The sequence below is a fragment of the Pelophylax lessonae genome (assembly GCF_965119305.1).
Source record: "Pelophylax lessonae genome assembly, chromosome: 3".
In the NCBI taxonomy this organism is placed as follows: Eukaryota; Metazoa; Chordata; class Amphibia; order Anura; family Ranidae; genus Pelophylax; species Pelophylax lessonae.
In genome coordinates, this window is record NC_138770.1 from 188,810,209 (window position 1) to 188,832,965 (window position 22,757).

Consider the following 22,757-nt stretch of genomic DNA (forward strand, 5'->3'; position numbering starts at 1 on the left):
AGGTTGGTCAAACATCTTGGAGGACTAATCACAGATCTTCAGTGGATGTAGGCTGCCTCAGATCTGTCTGTCTCCATGTAGACATCAGGGCTCTGTGGGGGGGCCAAACCATCACTTCCAGGACTCCTTGTTCTTCTGTATCCTGAATATAGTTCCTATTGATCTTGTCGGTTTGCGGTTGCTGTCCTGCTGTAAAAATTTTTTGAAGCTGATCACATACCTCCCTGATGATATGGCATGATGGATAAGTGTCTGCCTCTATTTTTCAGCATTGAGGACACCATTGATCCTGACCAAATCTCCAACTCAGAAATGCAGCCCCAAACTTCTAAGGCACCTCCACCATGCTTCACTGTTGCCTGCAGACACTTATTAATGTACCGTTTTCCAGCCCTTCGGATAACGAGCTGCCTTCTGCTACAGCCAAATATTTCAAATTTTGACTCCTCTGTCCAGAGCACCTGCTGCCATTTCTCTTATGTTAATTGACAGCCACAGCTTCTTTATCCATAACAAGACAGGGTTTTATATCCCCCACCGACAGGAGAAGGACACTATGCAGAAAATAAAATTCGGCACCTCCTATGGGCAGTTCTCTCTGGACATAAAACCCCCTTTCTGCTATAGGCCTCCAGTCATTCTGCCTAGTGTTTTCAGGAGTATGGACGTGTTGTTTTCTACTCGGACTTGTGGTTTCACAGTTTTTTTTTTTTTCCCTTTTTTTTTTTTTTTTTTTTTAAATGGAATTTTGGCTTTTTTCCTGCGCCAAGCATCCCTGGCCCAGGAGTCCTTTAGGCTCGCATATAAATTCTCAGCAGCATTGAAGATTGGCCCCCATCCCTGCCAGAGTGTGTGGTCGCCTTTTGCTAATTTCCAGGCCAGTGGACTTCCCTCATTCCTGTTCGGTGTGTTCACAAAATCATTCTCTCAGGCTACAGAATAGGATTCATTTCTTTCAGACAGTTCTTTCCCCTCTAATCTACAGCTCCCACCGGACCATCTGCTGGCTCTGTACAGGGCTGTGCAGAATTGTTCCTTTGAGGAGTGGTGGTTCTGGTACCTGAGTCAGAGTGGTTACGGGGATTTAATTCCAATCTGTCACAGTCCCCGAAACTGACGGAGTCTGCCCAATCCCGAACATAAAGGCCTTGAGTGTCTAGAAGATGGAATCCATTCGCTCGGTGGTGGCCTCCCTTCACCATGGGGATTTGGACATCAGGGACACATAACTGCACTTCCCTATCTACGAGGAACATCAGTATCTCCTATGCTTTGCTGTCAGGGAAGCATAATATCATTTTGTGGCACTGCCCTTTGGTCTGGCTTCTGTTTACCGGGTGTTTCCCATGATCCTGGCCTCAGACCTGACCTTCCTGAGACAATGGGGGTTTGCTGTGATTGGTGACCTGGACAGCTTGCTTCTACAGGCAGGGACTTGTTCATCTCTGTTGGACAATGTGGCGATCACTATGCGTTCCCTCAAGGACCTATTGTGGTTCCTGAGCCTCAAGAAGTCTGTGACACCATCCAAGCACTTTGAGGCAGTTCTGTATGTGCAGTTCCATACGAGAACAGAATTGCAGAAGGCAATCCTTTCCAAATGGAACAGGTAAACAAGGGTTTTTCTCCTCTAGTAGTTGCGCTCTCTGGCCCTTAAGAAGGGAAAGTCCTTCCTTTCCCTTTCGCTGCTCTGTGATCACGACCGAGGCCAGCCTGCAATGCTGGGGAGAAGCCCTGGGATCAAGCTCTGCTCAGGGTCTCTGGACCTGCCCATGGGTGTCCTGGAGCTTTGGGCAAGCAGGTTGTCGCTGATGCATGGGGACAGATCTAAAGGGCCTGCCGACCAGGATTCAGTCAGACAACGCCACCATGGTGGTGTATGTCCATTATCGGGAAGGCTCAAGGAGCACAGCGGTGGCACTGGAAGCGTCTCACATCTTGCGATGGGCAGAAAGGTTTGTTCCAGCTCTGTCAGCTGTTCATACTCCAGGTGTCGAACTCTGGCAAGCAGATCACCTCATCTGTCAAATGCTGGATCAAGGCGAGTGGTCCCTATACAAGGTGGTATTCCATCAGCTCCAAACAAATGTTGTGAATAAACCACCTTTCTCCTGCGCTCAGAAAACTAGGCTCCATGACTGCTCTTCTCACAGGACTTTACATATGGCATCTCGGATGGCTACGGTCTTGCTGCCCTAAAGGACTGGGGCAGTCCAACAGTACTGCAAACAAAAACACAAAGAAAGGCGCATTGACCTAGCGAATTATCCTCAATATTGGCTTTATTGTTCTAACATAAAAATGGCTACTCACAAACGAAGGTGAAAATCAATCATATCTGACTCAAAAAACTTGAGTATCCGGAGTAGTCAATATGAATGTCCATTGTCCTGTTAGGATGACAGCTGACGCGTTTCGAGGCTATGCCTCTTCCTCAGAGCTCTGTCTTTTCTTGGGGACACTGCTGGACATGGATCTTTTAGCATACCACCTCCACCAGAAATTTCCCAGGTTTGTGGCAAGAACACTGGATCCTCTGGCGAGCGTGACAGATGCGCTAGTGGCGCTGTTGGATCATTTTCATCTTTGCCTCTTTCCCCCCCCCCCCCCCCCCCCATACCTCATCTGTTGTGCAGGATAGAGGCCAAAATGATTCCTGGTTATCCTGGTTGCTCCAGACTAGCCTTGTTGCTCAACCACGTTGCGGTTGATGGCAGACACCCCCTGGCGTATGCCTCTTTGAGAGGACCTGCTGTCTCAGGGGCTGTTGATGGGTTGGCTGTTAAAAGTCAGGTTCTAAAGGACAGGGGGTTGTCTGCTTCGACTATCCCATCTCTGTGCCAAGCCCTGGGGTTCAATCCTCGCTCCTTGGTGGCGCAGGTGTTGGCCTTACTGCAATGTGGCGTAGATCAGAAGCTTTCTTTGAGCCCTATCAAGGATAAAGTCTCTGCTCTGGCTGTTTTCTTAAGCATCCTTTGACCACACGCTCTTTGGTTCGCACTTTCATTCGGGGGGATTCATCATGTGATGTCCTCTGTGTTTTCTTTGTTGCCACCATGGGCCTTAAATTTGGAGTTTTTGGCTCTACAGAAGCCTACCTGTGAGAGCATCTGGGATATTCCACTGCTTTCGCAAAAAGTTGCTTTTCTAGTCACTATCACTTCAGAGGGTGTCTTGAGTTGGCGGCTTTGTTCTTTGGGCCACCTCCTCTGATTTTACATAAGGACAAAGGTGGTGCTTTGACTTTCCCTTTCCTTTCTGCCGAAGTGGTGTTGAATTTTCACTTGGAGGACATTGTTCGCTCTTCTTTGTCCTCACGTCCTGGGGAGGTGGCCTTACATTCCTTGGACGTGGTTTGCGAGATTCACATGTCCCTTTCAGTGACGGCTGCTTTTTAGAGGTTCTCTCTGTGCTCCTGGATGGCTCAATGATGGATTTGACGTTTGATTTGGCAACTGATTGTGCAGGCATATGCCATTAAGGAGCAGGCGCTTCCCCTCTCTGTTCTTGAGCTCTCCATCAGTGCGGTTAGTGCTTCCTTGACATTCCTTCAGCAGGTGTCTATTTGTCAACTCTGCAAAGTGACGACTTGGTTGTCCGTGCACACTTTACTAAAAAAAAGTTGCTGTGTTGACATCCTCGGATGCTAGTTTTGGCCACAAGGTATTGTAAACAGCTGTTTAGAATTCTCAGGCACCCCTTGGTTTGGAGTGTTGACATTTTTGCTCTAGGTTTTGTCTCACTCCAGAGACACTCCATTAGTTTGCCCATGCCTCGTTGTTATACTACTTGGGGACATCTGCCTTGTCATGGATAAAGAAGCAGCTCTGTCCTCCCATGAACATAAGAGAAATTGGGGTTTTTTGTTATTCACCGTAAAGCCCCTTTCTAAGAGTACATTGACGGACACCGCACCCTCCCCTCTATGGAAATTTTCCTTTTGACACTGCTTGTTACTGACTGTACTGACTGGAGGCCTAAAGCAGGGGGGGATTTTATGTCCAGAGAGGACTGCCCATAGTGCCAAATCCTTCTTTTTTTTTTTTTTTTTTTTTGTTCTGCCTAGTGTCCTACTCCTGTAGGTGAACTATAAAACCCTGTCTTGTCATGGAAAAAGAAGCAATTGTTTCAGTCGATGAACTCGAAAGGGATTTTACAGTGAGTAAAAAAAAAAAATAAAAAAATTCCCATTTTCTTTTTCGTTCATTGAAGGACACCGCTGCAGATCTTCATAACTGTTGGGTTATGCCCACTACAGGAGTAGGACAGTAGGCAGAAAAAAAGCTTGGCTACGCTCATGGACATTCCCAGGGGTATATTCTGTTTCTATTTTGGTCCTGGCAATTTTTTCTTTTTAGATATTTTTTTTTTGTCCTGGATTTTTCCTGGGAGATCTACTATCAACTGCCAGACTGGGCAATCTAGATCCAGTGGTCATCTCAGTCTGGCTAGCGAGTGCGTGCGGGCCTCTGGTTCGCACTAGGTTGGGCGTGACATAGCCCCACTGGACGGGGGCTGGCCTGCGAGTTAAACGCCTTGCGGGGTCGCATACGAGTCGCAGTATGCAGTGTTCCTCCTGACGACAGCCATTTCAAAGGAGAGTGTTCTGTCTGGAGCGGTGCCCTCCTGGTATGGTAAGTAGCTGCCCCCCTCCCCCTGGAGAGTTTTGGGGTTAATGTGAGCCCCCACTTGGGACGGACCGACCCCCAGGTTCCCATCAGGCACCCCCCTGCCAGGGCTCTGGCTCCTGCCAGTGCCCCCCATCCTGCCAGGATCTGTCCTTGAGGCCTGGGTTCCTGTAAACCTCGTGGGGCTGCCGTTTTGTTATAGCCTGTGAGTTTCTATACACGGCAGCCATGTTTGTGTAGTCTGGCGGCTATTTTGCGATGGTTTGCCATTGAAAATAGCGGTGGCCATGACAGTGGAGCCCTGTGGGTGGCGATTTTTCAGCGGTGGGAGCCCCTCCTCATCCCCTGGTGCTGACCCCCTCCTCATCCCCTGGTGCTGAGGCCGGTATTCACCATTGCCCTGGTGTCCCAAATTTTGACTGAGGCTAAGCTTTTACGCCAGGACCTGGAGGGAGAACCCCCCTCCCCCCTACCCTTGCTGAGCTGCTGGACCAGGGGCTACAGTTTGTCTGTGATGCCTCTTTGGATGCGGCTCCCCTAGTGGCTCAGCTCTCTGTTTTGGCAGTGGTCCTTCGGCGTGTCTTTTGGCTCAAATGCTGGTCTGCGGACCAGACTTCTTAAAAGGCCTTGACTGATCTTCCCTTTCAAGGAGTTCGCCTGTTTGAAGCTACTCTGGATGACATTAAATGTCCCACAGGGGGGGAAGAGTACCTTTCTGCTGCAGGCTACTGAGGGCAAGGAAACTCGTCCTAGACGTGGGCCTTACTTTTCGGCTCGTAATACCTTTTTTTGTTCCTCAGGGTCAACTGACAAGGGCTCGAAGCCTTTCAGGGCCTCCTCCTGGGGGATCCAAACGATCCTGGTCTGGCAAGCCAAGAGTGGGCTTCTCCAGACCCGATGACGAGGTTCCTTCAGCATGAGGTTCACCCTCACTCATATCAGGGGTGGGGGGACGTCTTCACTGGTTTCCGGACCCGTGGACTTCCCTGGTGCAAGACAGGTGGGTCCACAAAGTCATTCAGTCTGGCTACAAGATCGAGTTTCGCCAGAGTGTCCCCCAGCAAGGTTCTTTCCTTCCAACTTGCACATTTGCACCTGTCCCCAGACTGCTTACAGGGTCTGTTTGGGGCGGTACAAGACCGGTTACATCAAGGTGTGATTGTCCCGGTTCTGACTTCGGAACCTTTTTCAGGGTTTTTACTCAATCCGGTTTACAGTACCCAGGAAGGGGTAGGCAAAGTGCGTCCAATTCTGGACCTCAAGATGCTGAACTGCTTTGTGCGGGTGCAGAAGTTTAGAATGGAGTTCATTCACTATGGTGGCATCCCTGCGTCAGGGGGATTTCATCACTTCTATCGACATCAGATGCTTACCTTCAAATTCCAATATGTGCCAGTCACCAGCCCTTCCCTGGCTTTGATGTGGGAGAGGAGCATTATCAGTTTGTGGCATTAACCTTTAGTCTCGCCTCTGCTCCTCAGGTGTTCACAAATGTGTTGGCTCCAGTGCTAGCTTTGCTGCATCAACAGGGGATCGCGGTACTGGGCTATTTGGACGATCTCCTTCTGCGAGCGGAGTCTCCTCCTGCTCTGTTGGAAAACCTGGGGATCACAATATGAACTCTGCGGAAGTTCGGCTGGATTCAGAATTTTCAGAAGTCTGCCTTGGTTCCGTCCACAAAACTGGACTATATCTGGGCCTGACTCTGGACTCGGCCTTAGACAGGGTGCTCCTTCCTCTGGACAAACTCTTGAAATTGCAGGCTGCAATTCCTCTCCTGCTGTCCAACAGATGGGGTCTACCTTCGAGGCGGTTCCATTTGCACAGTTCCATGTGAGGTCCCTGCAAAGGGAGATTCTGACCAAATGGGACAAGACTCTGCAGTCTCTGGTCAATCACATCTGGCTGAGTCAGGAAACGAAAGAGTCCATGATATGGTGGCTTTGTTCTCCTGCCTTTGGCTGGGCAAATCCTTCCTCCCCTTCTATTGGTTACCACGGATGCCAGCTTGTCCGGCTGGAGAGGCGTCCTCGGCAAGCATTCTGCTCAGGGGATCTGGACACTGGAAGAGTCCAGACTACCGATCAATGTCTTGGAATCCGAGCTATCAGACTGTGTCTGGACCATTGAAAAGATCATCTTTAGGGTTGTCCGGTGCGCATTCAATCGGACAATACCACGACTGTGGCTTATGTCAATAACCAAGGGGGCACAAAAAGTGTCCTTGCGGCTCTGGAGATAGCTTGCATTCTAAGGTGGGCAGAATGGTTGGTTTCAGCCCTCTCAGCGGTACATATTCCCAGGGTGGAAAACTGGCAGGCGGATTACCTCAGTCGGCAAGCAATGGACCAAGGGGAGTGGTTCCTTCATCGAGTGGTGTTTCATCAGTTGTGTCTCTGGTGGGGCACCCCTGAGGTGGATCTGTTGGCGTCTCGGCTCCATAGAAAGGTGCAGAGATTTGTGGCTCGGTGAAGGGATCCACTGGCGGATGCCACAGACACGCTGGTGGCCCCGTGGGAGATCAGTATTGTCTGATTTAGGCCTCTCCTCTCAAGCTTCTGCCAAGACTTCTACGCAGGATCGAGGCAGAAGAGATTCCAGTCATCTTAGTGGCTCCGGACTGGCCTTGCCGGGCTTGGTAGACCGATCTGGTGCGGCAGGTCGCTGGCGTTCCTTGGAAGTTTCCTTTCCTTTTCTAAGGACCGACCTTCCATCCTGCTTTACAGTCGCTGGCTTTGACGGCTTGGCTGTTTGACAGGTTCTAAGAATAGAGGTTCATCTGCATTGGTGATTCCTACACTGTTAAAATCTACTTCTAGGAGGATCTACCATTGTACGTGGAAGATCTTGACCTTCCTTCAACGGGGGGTTGAACAGAAACTGGCCTTGAGTACAATCAAGGGCCAGGTGTCGGCTTTGGTGGTCTTCTTCCAACAACCTTTTGGCCACTCACTTTCCTGGTGCGTACCTTTCTTCAGGGTGTCCAACATTTTGGTTACTCCAGTGCAGGCTCTGTTGCTGCCTTGGGACCTCAATTTGGTGCTCTGTCCTCCAGAGGCCTCCCTTTGCGAATCTTGGGGAGATTCCCCTGCTTACGCTGTCCCCGAAGGTGGCCTTTTTGGTGGCTATCATCTCTGCGTGCAGGGTGTTTGAACTGGCGGCGTTATCCTGTCCACTTTACCTAGTGATTCACAGAGATAAGGTGGTTCTTCGCCCCTGTCCGTCGTTCCTCCCAAGGGTTGTCTCTGATTTTCATTTGAATGAAGACATTATGTTGCCTTCCCTGTGTCCCAGACCTAAACATCTGAATGAAATTGATTTGCATGCCTTGGATGTGGTCCGGGCAATTAGGGTGTACCTGGCAGCTACGGAGTCTTTTAGGAAGTCGGGACTCTTTGTGCTCACAGGTGGGTCTCGTAAAGGGTTGTCCGCTTCCTCTGTGACCATTTCCAGATGGATCAGACAAAGATTCAGGCCTATTCCATCAGGGGTCAGGTTCCTCTTTTCCCTGTTAAGGCGCACTCTACCCGGGCGCTTAATGCCTCCTGGGCTTTCCGTCATCAGGCGTCGGTGACAAAGGTTTGCAAGGCGGCCACTTGGTTGTCGGTGCACACTTTCACAAAGGTTTATAAAGTGGATGTGTTGGCATCTGTGGGGAAAATGGGATTTTTGACGTACAGTAAAATCTATTTCTCTGGTGTTCATTGACAGACACAGCACCTACCCCTCTGTGGAGTTGTAATTCTTCTGACACTGCTTGTAACTAAACCGAGTGCTCTATAGCAGAGAGAGGGAGTATATCCTCTGGGGCTGCCCTTGGGAGCAGACTTTTTTTTTTCCTGCCTAGTGTCCTACTTCGGTAGGGGGCAGTATAACCCAACGGTTATGATGATCTGAAGCTGTGTCCAATAAAAATCAGAGAAATGGATTTTAAGGTAAGTCAAAAATCCCTTTTTATTTTCTGCACCCCAGTTCCTATATTTTCATGCATATTTGAGTCGCTAAGCCTAAGATTGTTCCATTAATACCACTTCTGGCCAGACTTCTCCAGACAGTAGATGGGTGTGCCTGGGTTCCATGCTGATGGCACTGCTGGATATCTTCTGATGTGGAAGGGAAGTAAGCATGATGTGTCTTTCATCTGCTTCATTAAATTTTCTTGGCCGATCATGCATGTACATTGCTCAGTGTTGCCCCTTCTTTGTTTTTCTTCAAAAGAGCTTGAATAGCACATCTTGAACCCCAGTCTGCTTTGAAATCTTTGCCTGGGAGAGACCTTGCTGATGCAGTTTAACTACCTTGCGTCTTGTTGCTGTGTAAAAAAGTCTTCCACAACCTCACTATAGTAGCAGTGTTTGGCTGTTCCTTACCCAGTTTTTAAGCCTCCTACACAGCTGTTTCTGTTTCAGTTAACACAGCACATCACAGCAGGTATTTCTGTTTTTTTCTGAGCTGGTGTTATATCTTTCACTTGGATGTTTTAAGTTGCACGGAGTAAATACAGCTGGATAAAACAAAAACTGTGTGTCTTCATTTGGGACTGCAAAGCCTGAATATTTTAAAGTCGGGGGAATAATTCTTTTCTATACCCACTGTGTGTACACACACACAGTTAGGCAGTAAGTATGTTATAGTTCAGCACAACCTAGGATATAGTAATCGGTGATATATGAAACCTTGATATTATATAGTGCTAAGTGATATCTAGTATTATCAATAGTTATGTGCAAAAGTAAATTAAGTGTTAAACTGTCTGCCCCACAATAATAAAAAAACTAACCGGTGTACAATGCTCATAAATTATGTACCATTTGTGACAAAGTGCTCAGTAGTACCATATACAATGGTAATCAAATCTGCATATACATTAATACTGTTTAAACTAAATAATTTAAATCTACTTCACTCAGTATTTTTCTTCTATATAATCAAAATAAACAGATTGTGCAATTATTCAATGCAAAAAAACATTAAAATTATGACCAAAAACCAAATCCCAAAAAAGTGACTTTCCGTTTATGTGAATATTTGTGACACAGTCCCTTCTTATTGTCTGATGCAAAATCCTTCACCAGTAAAATAAGTGCCTGGGGTGCTTTTTCTAGTAATTGACTCCTCTGTGTGTGCTAACTGCTCACCTCCAATAATATGAAACAGCGCTTGTGTGTATTTGATAAACGGTGGTTTGTAATCCTCCTGTGTGTGTGGTCCTTTTCCTCTCTCAGGATGTTGGTAGTCTATGGAGGACCTTTCACTTCTATATCCTTTAGCGATCTTTTGTCTCCTGACATTGGGTGTTAAAAGACACGTTCATGGTGTAGTATATTAAAATATTTATTTAAAAAAACTATAAATAGTGACTTCCTCAGGAGGAGGAATTAACGTGACTCGTGACGTAACGCGTAGGGCGTACATGAGAAACCGGAAGTCACTTATTGGGATACGAGCGGAGTGCTTGTCCATAAACGCTGCTGGATTTGCTGTTCTTAACTGAGTGAATATATAGGTTTTTTAAATAAATATTTTAATATACTACACCATGAAAGTGTCTTTTATCACCCAATGTCGGGAGACACTAGATCGATAAAGGATATAGAGGTGAAAGGTTCCCCATAGACTACCAAAAAGCTCCACACACTGGAGGATTACAAAACACAGTTTATCAAATACCCACAAGCGCTGTTTTATATTATTGGAGGTGAGCAGTTAGCACACACACAGGTGTCATTACTAGAAGAGCACCCCAGGCACTTATTTTACTGGTGAAGTAATTTGCATCAGACAATACGGACTGTGTCCCAAATATTCACTTAAATTGAAAGTCACTTTTTTGGGATTTGGTTTTTGGTCATAATTGTAATGTTTTTTTGCACTGAATAATTGCACAATCTGTTTATTTTTGTTTATTTTGATTATGTAGAAGAAAAATACTGAGTGAAGTAGATTTAAATTATTCAGTTTAAATTGTAATAATGTATATGAACATTTGATTAACATTATATATGGTACTACTGAGCACTTTATTGTCACAAATGCTACATAATTTATGAGCATTGTACACCTGTTAAATTGTCTGCCCCACAATAATAAAAATTAACACTTAATTTACTTTTGCATATCACTATTGAAGATACTAGATATCACTTAGCACTATATACTTTTAAGGTTTCATATATCACCGATTAAGATATCCTAGGTTGCGCAGTACTATAACCTACACATTCATTTGACAAACACTGTTTTTGGGTAACCAGTCCAGTTCTAGCAGCAACTGGGAAGCACTATTTTATTACAGTTGATCTGACACTTTTAAATTTGATTGCGTGAGAGCCATCACTCTTTGGTTTTCAAGGTGTGAATAAGTGCTGCAGCAGGACCGGGGCCCCAAAAATAGTCAGTTTCATTAAGAACTTTAGCGTAAAGAAGAACAAGGAAGTGATGGTTTGGCCCCCACAGAGCTCTGATCTCAACATTATGGAGTCTGTCTGGGATTACATGAAGAGACAGAATGATTTGAGGCAGTCTACATCCACAGAAAATCTGTAGTTGGTTCTCCAAAATGTTTGGAACAACCTACCAGCTGATTTCCTTCAAAAACTGTTTGCTAGAAGAATTGATACGGTTTTGTTTCTCTCAGGCAAAAGGTGGTCACACTAAATATTGATTTGTATTTCTCTTTTGTTCATTTACTTTCCATTTTGATAATCGATAAAAATAAACAAACGCTTATATTTCTGATAGCATTCATAACTTGCAACATTTTTTTACACCTGAATAAGTAAAAGTAAAAGGGTGCGCTAACATAAACTTTTGACAGCAACTAGGATTCCAACCTGATGGAATAACTGAATGATGAAATAATGGATAAACTAGTGCGCTCAATGAATATACACAATCCAACAAAACCACATCTAAATAAATGTGTATAAATATAAAAGTGCAATTTATATAAAATGAAATAGTGACATCATGCACTAAATAAGTATGTAGTGAATAAGTCCAAACAATGATTGACACAAGGGATCTTCACTGGAAACTTCCAACTTTGCTGAATACATCTGCCTGAAACTTTTGCATTGTACTGTGTGCTTGCGGGTATATATGTGTGTGTTTTTATATAATATTGAATCAGAAAGCGATAAAACCACTTCCTGTGCAATTCTTCCTGCAGTAAGACCCGGTTCACACTACTCCGACTTGGGACGTGACTTGTGCGACCTCAAGTCGCCCCAAGTCGCTTGCATTACAAATTAAATGTAAATGAATGACAGCCGTCTTAATATGCACTACTGAAGTCGCCCCGACTTCAGAAAAGGTTCCTGTACTACTTCAAGGTGACCTCTATCCGACTTGTGCACATAGACTTCAATGGGAGTCGCCTCTAAGTCGGATCCTTATCTATATTCAAGCGACTGTGATCAGACTTTCCAGGAAGAAGAAAAAGATTACCCAGGCATTCCCCACAGACAAAGTCGCCTATCATTTAAGTCTCTTCAAAGTCTCTTCAAAGGTCTCTTCAAAGTCGCGCTAAAAAGTCGCTCCTTCATGGGGCGACTTTCTGTTCGCGGTAGTGTGAACCTGCTCTAAGAGTTTTTGCTTCCACCCTTAGTTGGAATCTTGCTTGCCTTTTAGGATGGACCTTATGTTTAACCTAAAGGTCAAAACACACATTCCCCAGCAGCCAAGACTAGTCTTTGCCTCTAATGTCTACCTCTTGCTTTCCTCAGTGGCTGTGAGAGCTACTTTCCTAACAAAACCCATTCAACAGCAGCTCACACAGCCTGTCTGGCTCAGAGGAGTACAAGGACACTTCTACAGCCTGTGTTCCTTTGTCCACGCTCTTTACCACATCATCCCGCTTTCACCTAGGTTTCACCCAACAAGGTGGGTAGGTCAGGTGTACGCAAACATTTGGCCACACGCACACATGGTGGGGAAGACCATTTTCCATGCATTGGCTTACATTTAGATGTAGGGATGAATGTGAAATGTGTTTTTTGCTAACTGTTAAACTTTCCTTATGTTTACAGATTCAGGGTATCTGGAAGGCTTAGAAGAAAAATCATTTTACTGTCGGATCAGGTAAGATGACCGTACTAGTTTTACTTTTTGTTCTTATGTGCCATAGCTAACTACACGGAAGCCTCTTAATACCATGTAACCTGGGGACAAATGCAGTTCTTTATATACTATAAAAACTGCTGAAAGTGATATTCCTACTCATTGTATTGCAAAGTTAATGCTAAATACAATGATATACTATTTAAATGAGAAGCGTGGGGATTGAAAATAACAAACCTACATACTCTCCTCCCCGCTGCAGCATCAGTCCAGCTGTCCCTTCAGCACTAAGCACGAGAACATGACTGCTCAGTTCCCGGTCTTTCCGGAGCAGAGAGCAGTCACTACTATATTACTATGCGCTAACAGATAGCAGTTTAGTGAGCGCAATAAATGTTATAAAGTGCCACATCCTAAATAACTAGAGCTTGGGTTAGAGATTGAGATAGTGCCGTTAAAGTCCATGTCTTTTCCAACAACAGCACAATCTCTAGAGAGCAGTGACTGTCATTGACTGCCAAAGCAGCGCAGACCTTTACATGTATTTTGAGAAATATCACAATTTGCCTGGGGGTCAAATTGTTAAGGAGATGGACAGTTTCATGTCCAGGTTGTGGTCTTTTGGCTTTAGTACTTGCCTGTTATACAGTTAGTAGCATTTTGACAGCTCTGCATTTTTCCTCAGTTGTGGACAACAGTCACGACGGGAAGTATCTTACCATCCCTTCCGCCTTACCCCATACCTGATCCGTATACAGACAGAGGCTGATGGCAGCACCGCAGAGCAGCTGTGCTGCATACTATTTGCAGAACGAGTACACTCAGGATATGAAGGTACGTAAAACGGTTACTTATTATTTTAATGGATAGTGCTTATATTACAGAAATGCTATGAAAGATGCTGCATTCTGATTTTTATCCTCCTCCTGGTAGCCTATTGGTTTCTATTTGCTGTGTAATCCTTTGCAATAATTGATCTGTACTGTCTCAGGAAAAGCTTAGGAGTGTAATTAGAGCAGGGATGGTCTCCATTTATCACATTATTAGACATGATCTTTTTTTTTTTTTTATATTTACATCTAGATATTGCTCAGTGAGGGGTAGATATTCCTCTTATCTCTGGTAAATCTGGAGCAGCAAGGCCTCTTTATCACACTGTTTTCTGCTTGATCTGAGAAAGATGTTGCAAACACTCCCTGAAAAACATGATCATGTTATCCATTGACTCTAAGAAGCTTGTGATCTTATTATGCGAATTAGTAAATTGTCCTGGGTGTAGAAGACTGTATACAGTGTGTTTAAAGAGGTGGTAGACCTGGGGGAATAAAAAACCTGTAAGACAAAAGCATAATGAGCTAGTATGAGTTTCATACTAGCTTGTTATGAAATACTTCCCTTGAAACGAAGCTGTCTCAGCGGTGCCTGCACACCGCTGAGACGGATTACATCTTCCCTGGTGTTTCCTCCGGGTTTGCGGGCTCCGGCGCTGTGAGTGGCCCAAGCTGCAATGTTGTCACTCCCGTGCATGTGCACGAATCCCCTGTTTGAGGCATGGGCTCTGAAGGTCCGACATAGTGAGCTTGGACCTTCAGAGTACATGCGCGGATAATGTCATTGGCTGCATGTACTCTGAATATCCTAACCTAAACTATGTTTAGGAGATATTCACAGTACCTACAGGTAAGCCTTATTATAGGCTGTAGGTACAAGAAAAAAAAGAGTTTACTTTCTCTTAAAATACAGACACTAAAGTTAATACTTTTTGGTATCTCCACTACTAATGGAGCTGACATCTAACTTTGCTTTTAGAATGCAGCAGAGATCTCTGTTAACAGGGCATGTTGTTGATGCGATTTGAGTTCCCTTGTTCTTTCTTTTAGCTCCTCGGATTCCTGCAGATAAATGCATTTTTACGACCACACACACTCCAAGCTGCCTTTTCCAGGATGTGGATAGGAGGTGAGAAGACTATAGTCCTCAGCCTAGAAATTGTTGAACTTATTTTCTGTTCTCATTTTTTATATCTTTAAAATACAGGGCTGTTCCATTGCTGGGTTACCTGCCCCAGGATTTGATTGGCAGTCCCATCTTTCTGCACCTTCATCCCAGTGACCTCCCACTCATGTTAGCTGTACACAAGAAGAGTACGTATATAATATTGCTACTTTCTGCATTTAGGAGGCTTATAGCTACAGTAACCTTTCTACAGTTACTGCATTAAGGAGATGCTGGTCTAGTTTTTGTTTTTTTTCCCCTCTGAAAGCTCAACATACACTACGTATCCACTTTTTTTTTATTTATTTTTTTAACCTGAATTCCATTACTGTATCTTGTTTGCAGAAAAAGTTTCCCTTAACGTCTAGAGTGGGCCTTACTGTCACCCTCCAGTCTCCTGTAGAAAGCCCTTCGATTACTTCCTGATATTCCTCCTGGTATTTGGTATCTGGGATAGGAAAACTGTTAAACTATGGCAGTAGTTCAGCAGCTGACCTTATTAATGCACACAGCATGCACCTTCCCTCCCCCTTAAGGAGATTACGGGTCCTTTCACACGATCCGCCTTGCGATGAGCTCCGTTCTCTACTCAGTGGGGATCGATCCCCTGATCCCCGCTGAGCAGGCGGATGACCGCTCCGTCTCCGCACTGTGTGTGTGGAGAGGGATGTGTCATAGCAACACTGCTCTCTATGGGGAATCAGATGAGAGCGGACCGCCTGTCCGCTCTCATCCGATCCCATCTGATCCAATCCCCTGGACGGATGGAAAATAGGGTTTCCATCCTTCCAGATTTCACGTACAGGATCGGATGAGGATGGCAGCGGGTGTCAGCGGACTTGTCACCGCTGACATCCGCTGCCCGATAGGGATGCATGGAGGATCCGATCAGATCCGCCTAAAAAAAAAAAAACTGACAGGCGGATCTGATCGGATGGTTCGTGTGAAAGGAGCCTACCTCTGCAGTTTCATTCTTCTCCAATGCAGGCAATGACAATGAGCCTTGTTCTCCCTCTATACTTAGCCATTGTTTTCCTCTACTAACTGAGCGTTTTGTATGTTACCTTCATCTTGCATAGACTGTTAATTTGGCAGAGTGCAGGAGCCGAGAGATTGCATAATAACGTTTGTCAAGCAGAGCTGTAGTATTGAAAACGGGAGAAATGTGTCACTGGATATAGATAGGTGTGTCCTCCTATTATACAGTTATGGTAAATCTAAGGGAGATTGTACAATCAGATTGTGTAGAGCAGTGCTCCCCAACCTTTTTATCGCCGCGGACCAGTCAACGTTTGATAATTTTTCCGTGGCCTGCTGAGGGGGGGGGGGGGTGGGGGTGGGTGTGTACGTCAATGCAGAGTGCCCCCAATCAATGCAGAGTGCCACAGCATGCCCCCAATCAATGCAGAGTGCCACAGCGTGCCCCCAATCAATGCAGAGTGCCACAGCGTGCCCCCAATCAATGCAGAGTTCCACACCGTGCCCCCATCAATGCAGAGTGACCAGCGTGCCCCCAATCAATGCACAGTGACCAGTGCACTTACCTGATTTGCAGCGGCGGCTTCTCCTCAGTCTCCTCAAGTCCTCCCTCCTCCTACTTGGCCAATGGCATGGGTTCGCCTTTCGGCCAATCAGGAAACGAGTCCCGGACCCGCTTCCTGATTGGCCAGGAGGAGGATCCGTGTGACAATAGCAAATATTCATTTGCTATTGTCACACAAATGGGTGGGCTCAGGGCGCACTGCTCTGCGCCCCGTGTCCACCCTTTTCTATAAAATGTTTTTTTTCTAAAATGGAAATAATGTAATGTTCTTTGGGCGGACCGGTACCGGTCCGCGGCCCGGGGGTTGGGGATCACTGGTGTAGAGTATGGCCACCTTTATATACCTGGAATGAGCTGGCTGCGCTTTCGTTGCCATTAATCGGTACCGGCACCCCTAAGGTGGAAGCACAGATGCGTGAAAAACTTGCGGTAAATGTGCAAACCGCAGTGTACCAAAATGCCCCATGAGCTACTTTGCCGAGTTTTGTTGTGCATGTGGCAGTCCAATAAAATCAAGGAGCTGCCCTATGTGTATCACAGGAAACTTGCACCAAAAACCATGCGTTCCCACTACAGCATATGAATGGGGCCTGAAAGTGAAATCTGTGTGTTTACACCCTCCGCCTCCCTGAGCTGGATTACAACATTGACAGCTTAAGGTCTCCCTCCCATGTACTTGTATGAAGCTAGCCATAAACTTTGCAATCTAATTGAACAATCTCCTTACAATTTCCTTTAGATTACCAAAATAATGGAATAGGTGGACCCACCCGAAAAATCATTTCAATTTGTTTCAAGTCAGGCAGGCCATTATACTACATAGTTGATGATAGATCTAAGGCTGAGTTCACATATGCGCAGCCGCAGTTTCCAGCCTGGGGTCCAGTGTGTTCCTGTTTACCGGTTGAGGTGTGATTTAGGTAAAAAATTTTGCCTGAATATACACCTGAATCAGACCCAAAAACGCACAGGACCCTTTTGGAATTCGCACCGCGGCTGCCCCGGTCATGTGTGAACCGGCTTCATTAAAATTCTAGCTGAAAAGGTGAACTTTTTCTTTCCTTCCACCCAAGCTTGATGTAAATCCATCAAAAAACCTCAGGTATAAGCTGACATTCTTTGCCTTCTTTGGTGCAAACTAGTTTTGAGTCATTGATATGTGCAGTAATGCTGAATAGATTCACAGCACCAGAACTAGTACTTTTTTTTTTTTTTTTCTTCTTTCCCCTGATTTGAGAATGACCTCTTCCTCTTGAGGCATCTTGCGGTATTGCCAAGTTAATTTTTAAGTACGGTATGTGTGAGCATACTTTCACTTCGCAACTAGAACTACTTATGAACTACAGCTCCCAGTATGTTTGGGTGAATTGGACTGGTAGGGTATTTATCACTGATATTTCTTGAGTTACCTTCCTCCAGAATTTTATAGGTATTTATAAAGTGATTATAAGTGTTCTTTGAGCTAAAATTGTCCATATAGTAGCAGATTTGCCCCAGATATTGGCCACAGATTTCATGTTCGAAAGACTCTCAGGGCTGTTGGCAAGGGGGATTAAGGTAGTTTGCTATGCTCAGTGGCCTAACAATTAACAAAGTAGATTTGCTAGCGAAGATACTGGACCTGTGTAGAAGAGCAGCCACCATGGTTATAAAGCATTAATCTTCTGTTGCCTATTTTGTACACATCTACACCTTTCTGAGGCACTTTGTTCTAGCAGGGTTCGTTGCAGAGACTTCGTGCATCACTGTTCCTGCTGACCGCAGTCATAACAAGGCTTTTCCATTAAAAAATAAAAAAAGCTTGGTGAAATTAATTATTACTAAAACAAAGTGCTAACTTTGGTTGCACTGGCACGTACACCTGTAGTCTGGCTTAAGATTGCAGGTTCAAGAGGGACAACGCTAAATACAAGTTTGGTGAGGATTTGTCAGCACTGTCAACCCCAGCAAAGGAATTGATTTGGCAGTTGCTCTCTCTCTGTAGTTTATTATTGTAGTTTTGTGCTCACAGTTGCACTTTAAAGTGGTTGTAAACCTCAGACATGAAATCTGAACAAACCCTATCCCTCTATAGCGTGTACTTGTCTCAGTCCAGAGCACTAAGTGTAATTTCTTTCTGCTGCCTCATTCCTCTGCCATAAGCGTGAGTCACTTTTGACAAGTTTTTTACTGACACCAAGAGAAAAATTATGACGGGAGGGAGATCCAGCTGATTGGAGTTGAGCAGCCTCAACTCTGTTCCTGTTTGCTGTGTGAAGGTGGGTATTTCTCTTCACTCCAATCAGCTCTCAGAACTCTTCTCACCGATGTAACTTCAGCTCTCCATCCCTGCTTTTCAGAGCTCAGAGATGCTGTGTAAATTCTGCACTTTGAATGTAGGGGGAATACGGCTGTAGATGATAAACAATACAAATGGTGTAGGTGGATTTGTTTTCCTCTCTGTGCATCCCCTGAGGCCAGTCGCTTCACCGTGTATTTGTGAGGGTTTACAACCAATTTAGCCCCGGAAAATTTGGCTGCTCAATGACCAGGCCACTTTTTTCAACTTGGCACTGCGTGACTTTAACTGACAATTGCGCGGTCATGCAATGCTGTACTTTACGTACTTTTTTTTCCCCTACAAACAGAGCTTTCTTTTGGTGGTATTTGATCACATCTGCACTTTTTTATTTTTTGCGATATTAATAAAAAAAAAAAGCAAAAATTTTGAGAAAAATTGACATTTTCTACTTTGACTGTTAAAAAATATCCAATATATTTAATTTTTGTAATACATTTAGGCCAAAATGTATTTAGCTACATGTCTTTGACAAAAAAATTCTCAATGAGCGTATTTTTATCCACTTTAAGACCGGAAGATTTTACCCCCTTCCTGACCAGGCCATATTTTGCGATTCGGCACATTGCGTTATTTTAATGGACAATTGCGCGGTGGTGCGACGCTGTACCCAAATAAAAATTTACATCCTTTTTCTTCCCCACAAATAGAGCTTTCTTTTGGTGGTATTTGATCACCTGTCCGATTTTTTTTTTTTTTTTTTTTTTTTTAATTTTTGAAAAAAAGAGCGACAATTTTGGAAAAAAAAAATATATATATTTTTCACATTCTGATATATAACATTCCCAAAAAAATGTATAAATCAAAATTTTTTAACATTTTAGGCCAATTTTGTTTTCTGCTACATATTTTTGGTAAAAAAAATCGCAATAACAGTATTTTGATTGGTTTTCGCAAAGGTTATCGCGTTTACTAACTACGGGAAAGATTTGTCATTTTTATTTTTTTTTAGTAGTAATGGTGGCGATCTGATTTTTTTTTTTTTTTTTTTTGCAGGACTGCGACATTGCGGAGGACAGATCGGACCCCTAACTGACATTTTTGACACTTTTGGGGGGACCGATGCTGAAGTAATCAGTGCTAAAAATATGCACTGTTACTGTAATAATGACACTGGCAGGGAAGGGGTTAACACTGTTGGTGATCAAGGGGTTAAATGTATGCCTCATGCTTACTGACGTGTGGGCGGAGGGGGTTCTGTGACAGAGATCGCAGGTTCAGCTATGCTGAATCCTGTGATCTCCTCCTGTCTGTCACAGAGAAGATCCGCCCACTTCGATTACACAAGCGGGCGGATTTTCTCACTCTTTCCGCGATGATCTGGCAAGAGAGGCGGTGATCACCGCCTCTCCTCCTCCGGCCTGACTCCCGCTGTGTCTAGACAGCTAGGAGTCCAGCAACGTAGGTCTGTTGCTGGACACAGGGCTGCCACTGTGCTGCTACTGCAGTCCTAAAGTGGTTAAAGATAGATATAGTGTGTGTGTATAAAATTTTTTATTTAGTTATTTTTTTAGTTCTACAGTATGGAGGACAGCCTTTTGACTTCTCCCCAATTCGGTTCTGTGCCCGCAACGGAGAATATATCACAGTCGATACCAGCTGGTCCAGTTTCATCAACCCTTGGAGTCGAAAAGTATCTTTCATCATTGGCAGGCACAAAGTCAGGATGTGAGTATACCCTGTGCTTTCATGTATTAAGGGCCCTTTATAATCCAGCAAAGCTGTTTGCTACCAACAGCCAATGCACATTATTTTTTGTATTTCTGATATTTATTTGCTAGTAAGAGAGAACCATACAGGACATTAATGTAGACCACGCCAAATTGTGGTGTGCTTGCTTTTAGTGCACTGAGACCTGTTTTGTCTCCGTTACTAACAGGCTTCTGGTTGCCTATATCTATCATGAACTACTGCAAATTAACATCGGAATATGCCTTAACTACGTGCTTGTGACTGAATGCTCCAGTGATTTAAAACAATAACTGTTTAGTACACATATGGTGTCAATCTTTGTCGTCATTAGGGGCCCTGTTAATGAAGACATTTTTACTGCACCACCATGCTTAGAAGACCAGTCACTGCAACCTGGAATTCAAGAGCTTACAGAGCAAATACATCAGCTTCTTATGCAGGTATGTCACCTTACACTGAATAAAATAGCATTCTGCAGAGCATGATTAAAATAGTCGGGTGTAGCCACCCGTTATTAGCAGCAGACTGACGTGGCTTATCCTGTACTCGATTTTCTCAGTTTCTCAATTCAGCATTGATGCTGATTGCTCTGCCTCCAGAGTGAGAGTTTATGGAACTCCAAATGTAATAGTCAGAAAAATACACAAAGCTGTAAAAGCCATGTCAAAATTACTTTCAGGTAAACCTTTTATAACAATTATACCAAAGGTGTGTACAAAGTGCATATATTTAATACAGAATATTAATGTTAATGAGTTTTTTAGAGCTATTATAACTAACATTTTAAAGTATACAGTAGCTGTATTACATTATCTTTTGTGAGTATTGTAATTGGCTAAAATTAAATAAAAACATCATGTTACTGATATGTTTCCAGTAACATGTTTATCATATATTACATTGGTGGTCATATCTGTGTTTTGTATGGCACAATATAGCCAGTGATAAACTAATGAACATATTATTATTCTTATTGTTATTATTATACAGAGAGATGGTGATTCTCTAAAAACCAATGGAAATTTGAGTTGTTGATCGAAAAAAAAAAAAAAGCTTGTAATGCTGTAATGGAAGGGGTGAACACGTCTTATATCATGCATATTGACAGTTTATCAATGCATTGTCTCCATTCAGCCTGTCCATAACAGTGGCTCCAGTGGATACGGAAGTTTGGGCAGCCATGGTTCGCATGAAAACCCGATGAGTGGAGCCTCGTCTAGTGACAGCAATGGGAACCTTAATGAGGATGTGAAAGAGAAACATGTTAGTAAATAAATATGCTAAATTATATTTGTGTAACATTGCCTGTCAACATTTAACTTTCATGTTCCAAGACAAGTGTTTTTTTTTTTTTTTTTTTTCTCGCTTGGCACTTGTCTTCTAGCCATAGGCATAATCCACATGTATTTAATTGTTTTTTTTTCCCATTTCCTTCATGCAGCTCTCTCCCTTTTGAAATCTTATTTTCTCCCCTTAAGCCATCCTGTCTCTTCACTATTATTTTGATGTATTATATAATCATTTCACAGTCATTTCCTATTTCTGGTCAGCCCCTAATTAATTCTTCCCACACAGCAGACATTGGCTGAATGCTGATTGATGGAATCGACCTGCCCCTCTTTCTGGGGATACTACACACAATAATCATGTATTGAGCTGATTTTCAGGCTGGCTGAATGAATTCCACGGTACTGCCTGAGTTCTCCTCCTCCTTGTGTTTCCCCCATCTCATGCTGTCATCCCACTCTCCTTGTGTGGGCAGAAAGGAAAGTATGGGCTCTAATCCCGGAAACAGCATGCAGCATATTTCATGTGTAAGGACAGACCCTGCGTAAGAGAGTCACTTGTGTGAATGTGCGTCATTCTTGAAGTATGCCTGTTTGTTTTTTTTTTTTGTAGGAATGGCACAGGCCCTGTTGCGTCACTGTGCCAGGTATGTAAGATTTTCAAGAAAATTATGCTGTATTTGACTGAGTGGGCATGCTGATCATGAGTCATTGTCTGTTTCTGTCAGATTGATTAGCTTCAAAACATGACGTGCCTAGATCATGCAGTGTGTGCAGCCTCGGTGTATAGACATAATTGGGCTTGTTCAGCGAACACTGCAAGTAGCGAAGGGGTTGATTTACTAAAGCTAGAGAGTACAAAATTTGGTGCAGCTCTGCATAAAAACCAATCCGCTTTGTCAAAGCTTAATTGAATAAGTTGAAGTTAGAAGCTGATTGGCTACCACTTACAGCTGCACCAGATTTTGCACTCTTCGTGTTTAGTAAATCAACCCTTTTTTATGAAGTCAGATTAGTCCACAATCACTTCTAATGAATTCCTGTGTGCATTGCAGTTTGCACTCTTTATTGAATGAGCCTTATTGGCTCATTGCGCTTACAGTAATGTATATATGGCTCCTAAGCTTGTGTGTAAAGAGTGGCCTGTTTTTGTTAGTACCACTTTCTTTCTTGTTCATTAGAGATTAGGGATTGTGTATAAGAGATATGGGGTT

General features: G+C 44.1%; 1 protein-coding gene across 1 annotated transcript in view; it reads left to right on the forward strand.

Moving 5' to 3' along the window:
* PER2 (period circadian regulator 2) overlaps nt 1-22,757 on the forward strand; it is a 141,922-nt gene that overhangs the window by 21,141 nt on the left and 98,024 nt on the right. The window contains exons 6-12 of the mRNA XM_082252090.1: nt 12,659-12,710; nt 13,375-13,523; nt 14,570-14,648; nt 14,727-14,833; nt 20,080-20,233; nt 20,589-20,697; nt 21,392-21,520. Coding sequence (XP_082108216.1) covers nt 12,659-12,710; nt 13,375-13,523; nt 14,570-14,648; nt 14,727-14,833; nt 20,080-20,233; nt 20,589-20,697; nt 21,392-21,520 — 779 coding nt within the window. The remainder of the gene's footprint in view (nt 1-12,658; nt 12,711-13,374; nt 13,524-14,569; nt 14,649-14,726; nt 14,834-20,079; nt 20,234-20,588; nt 20,698-21,391; nt 21,521-22,757) is intronic.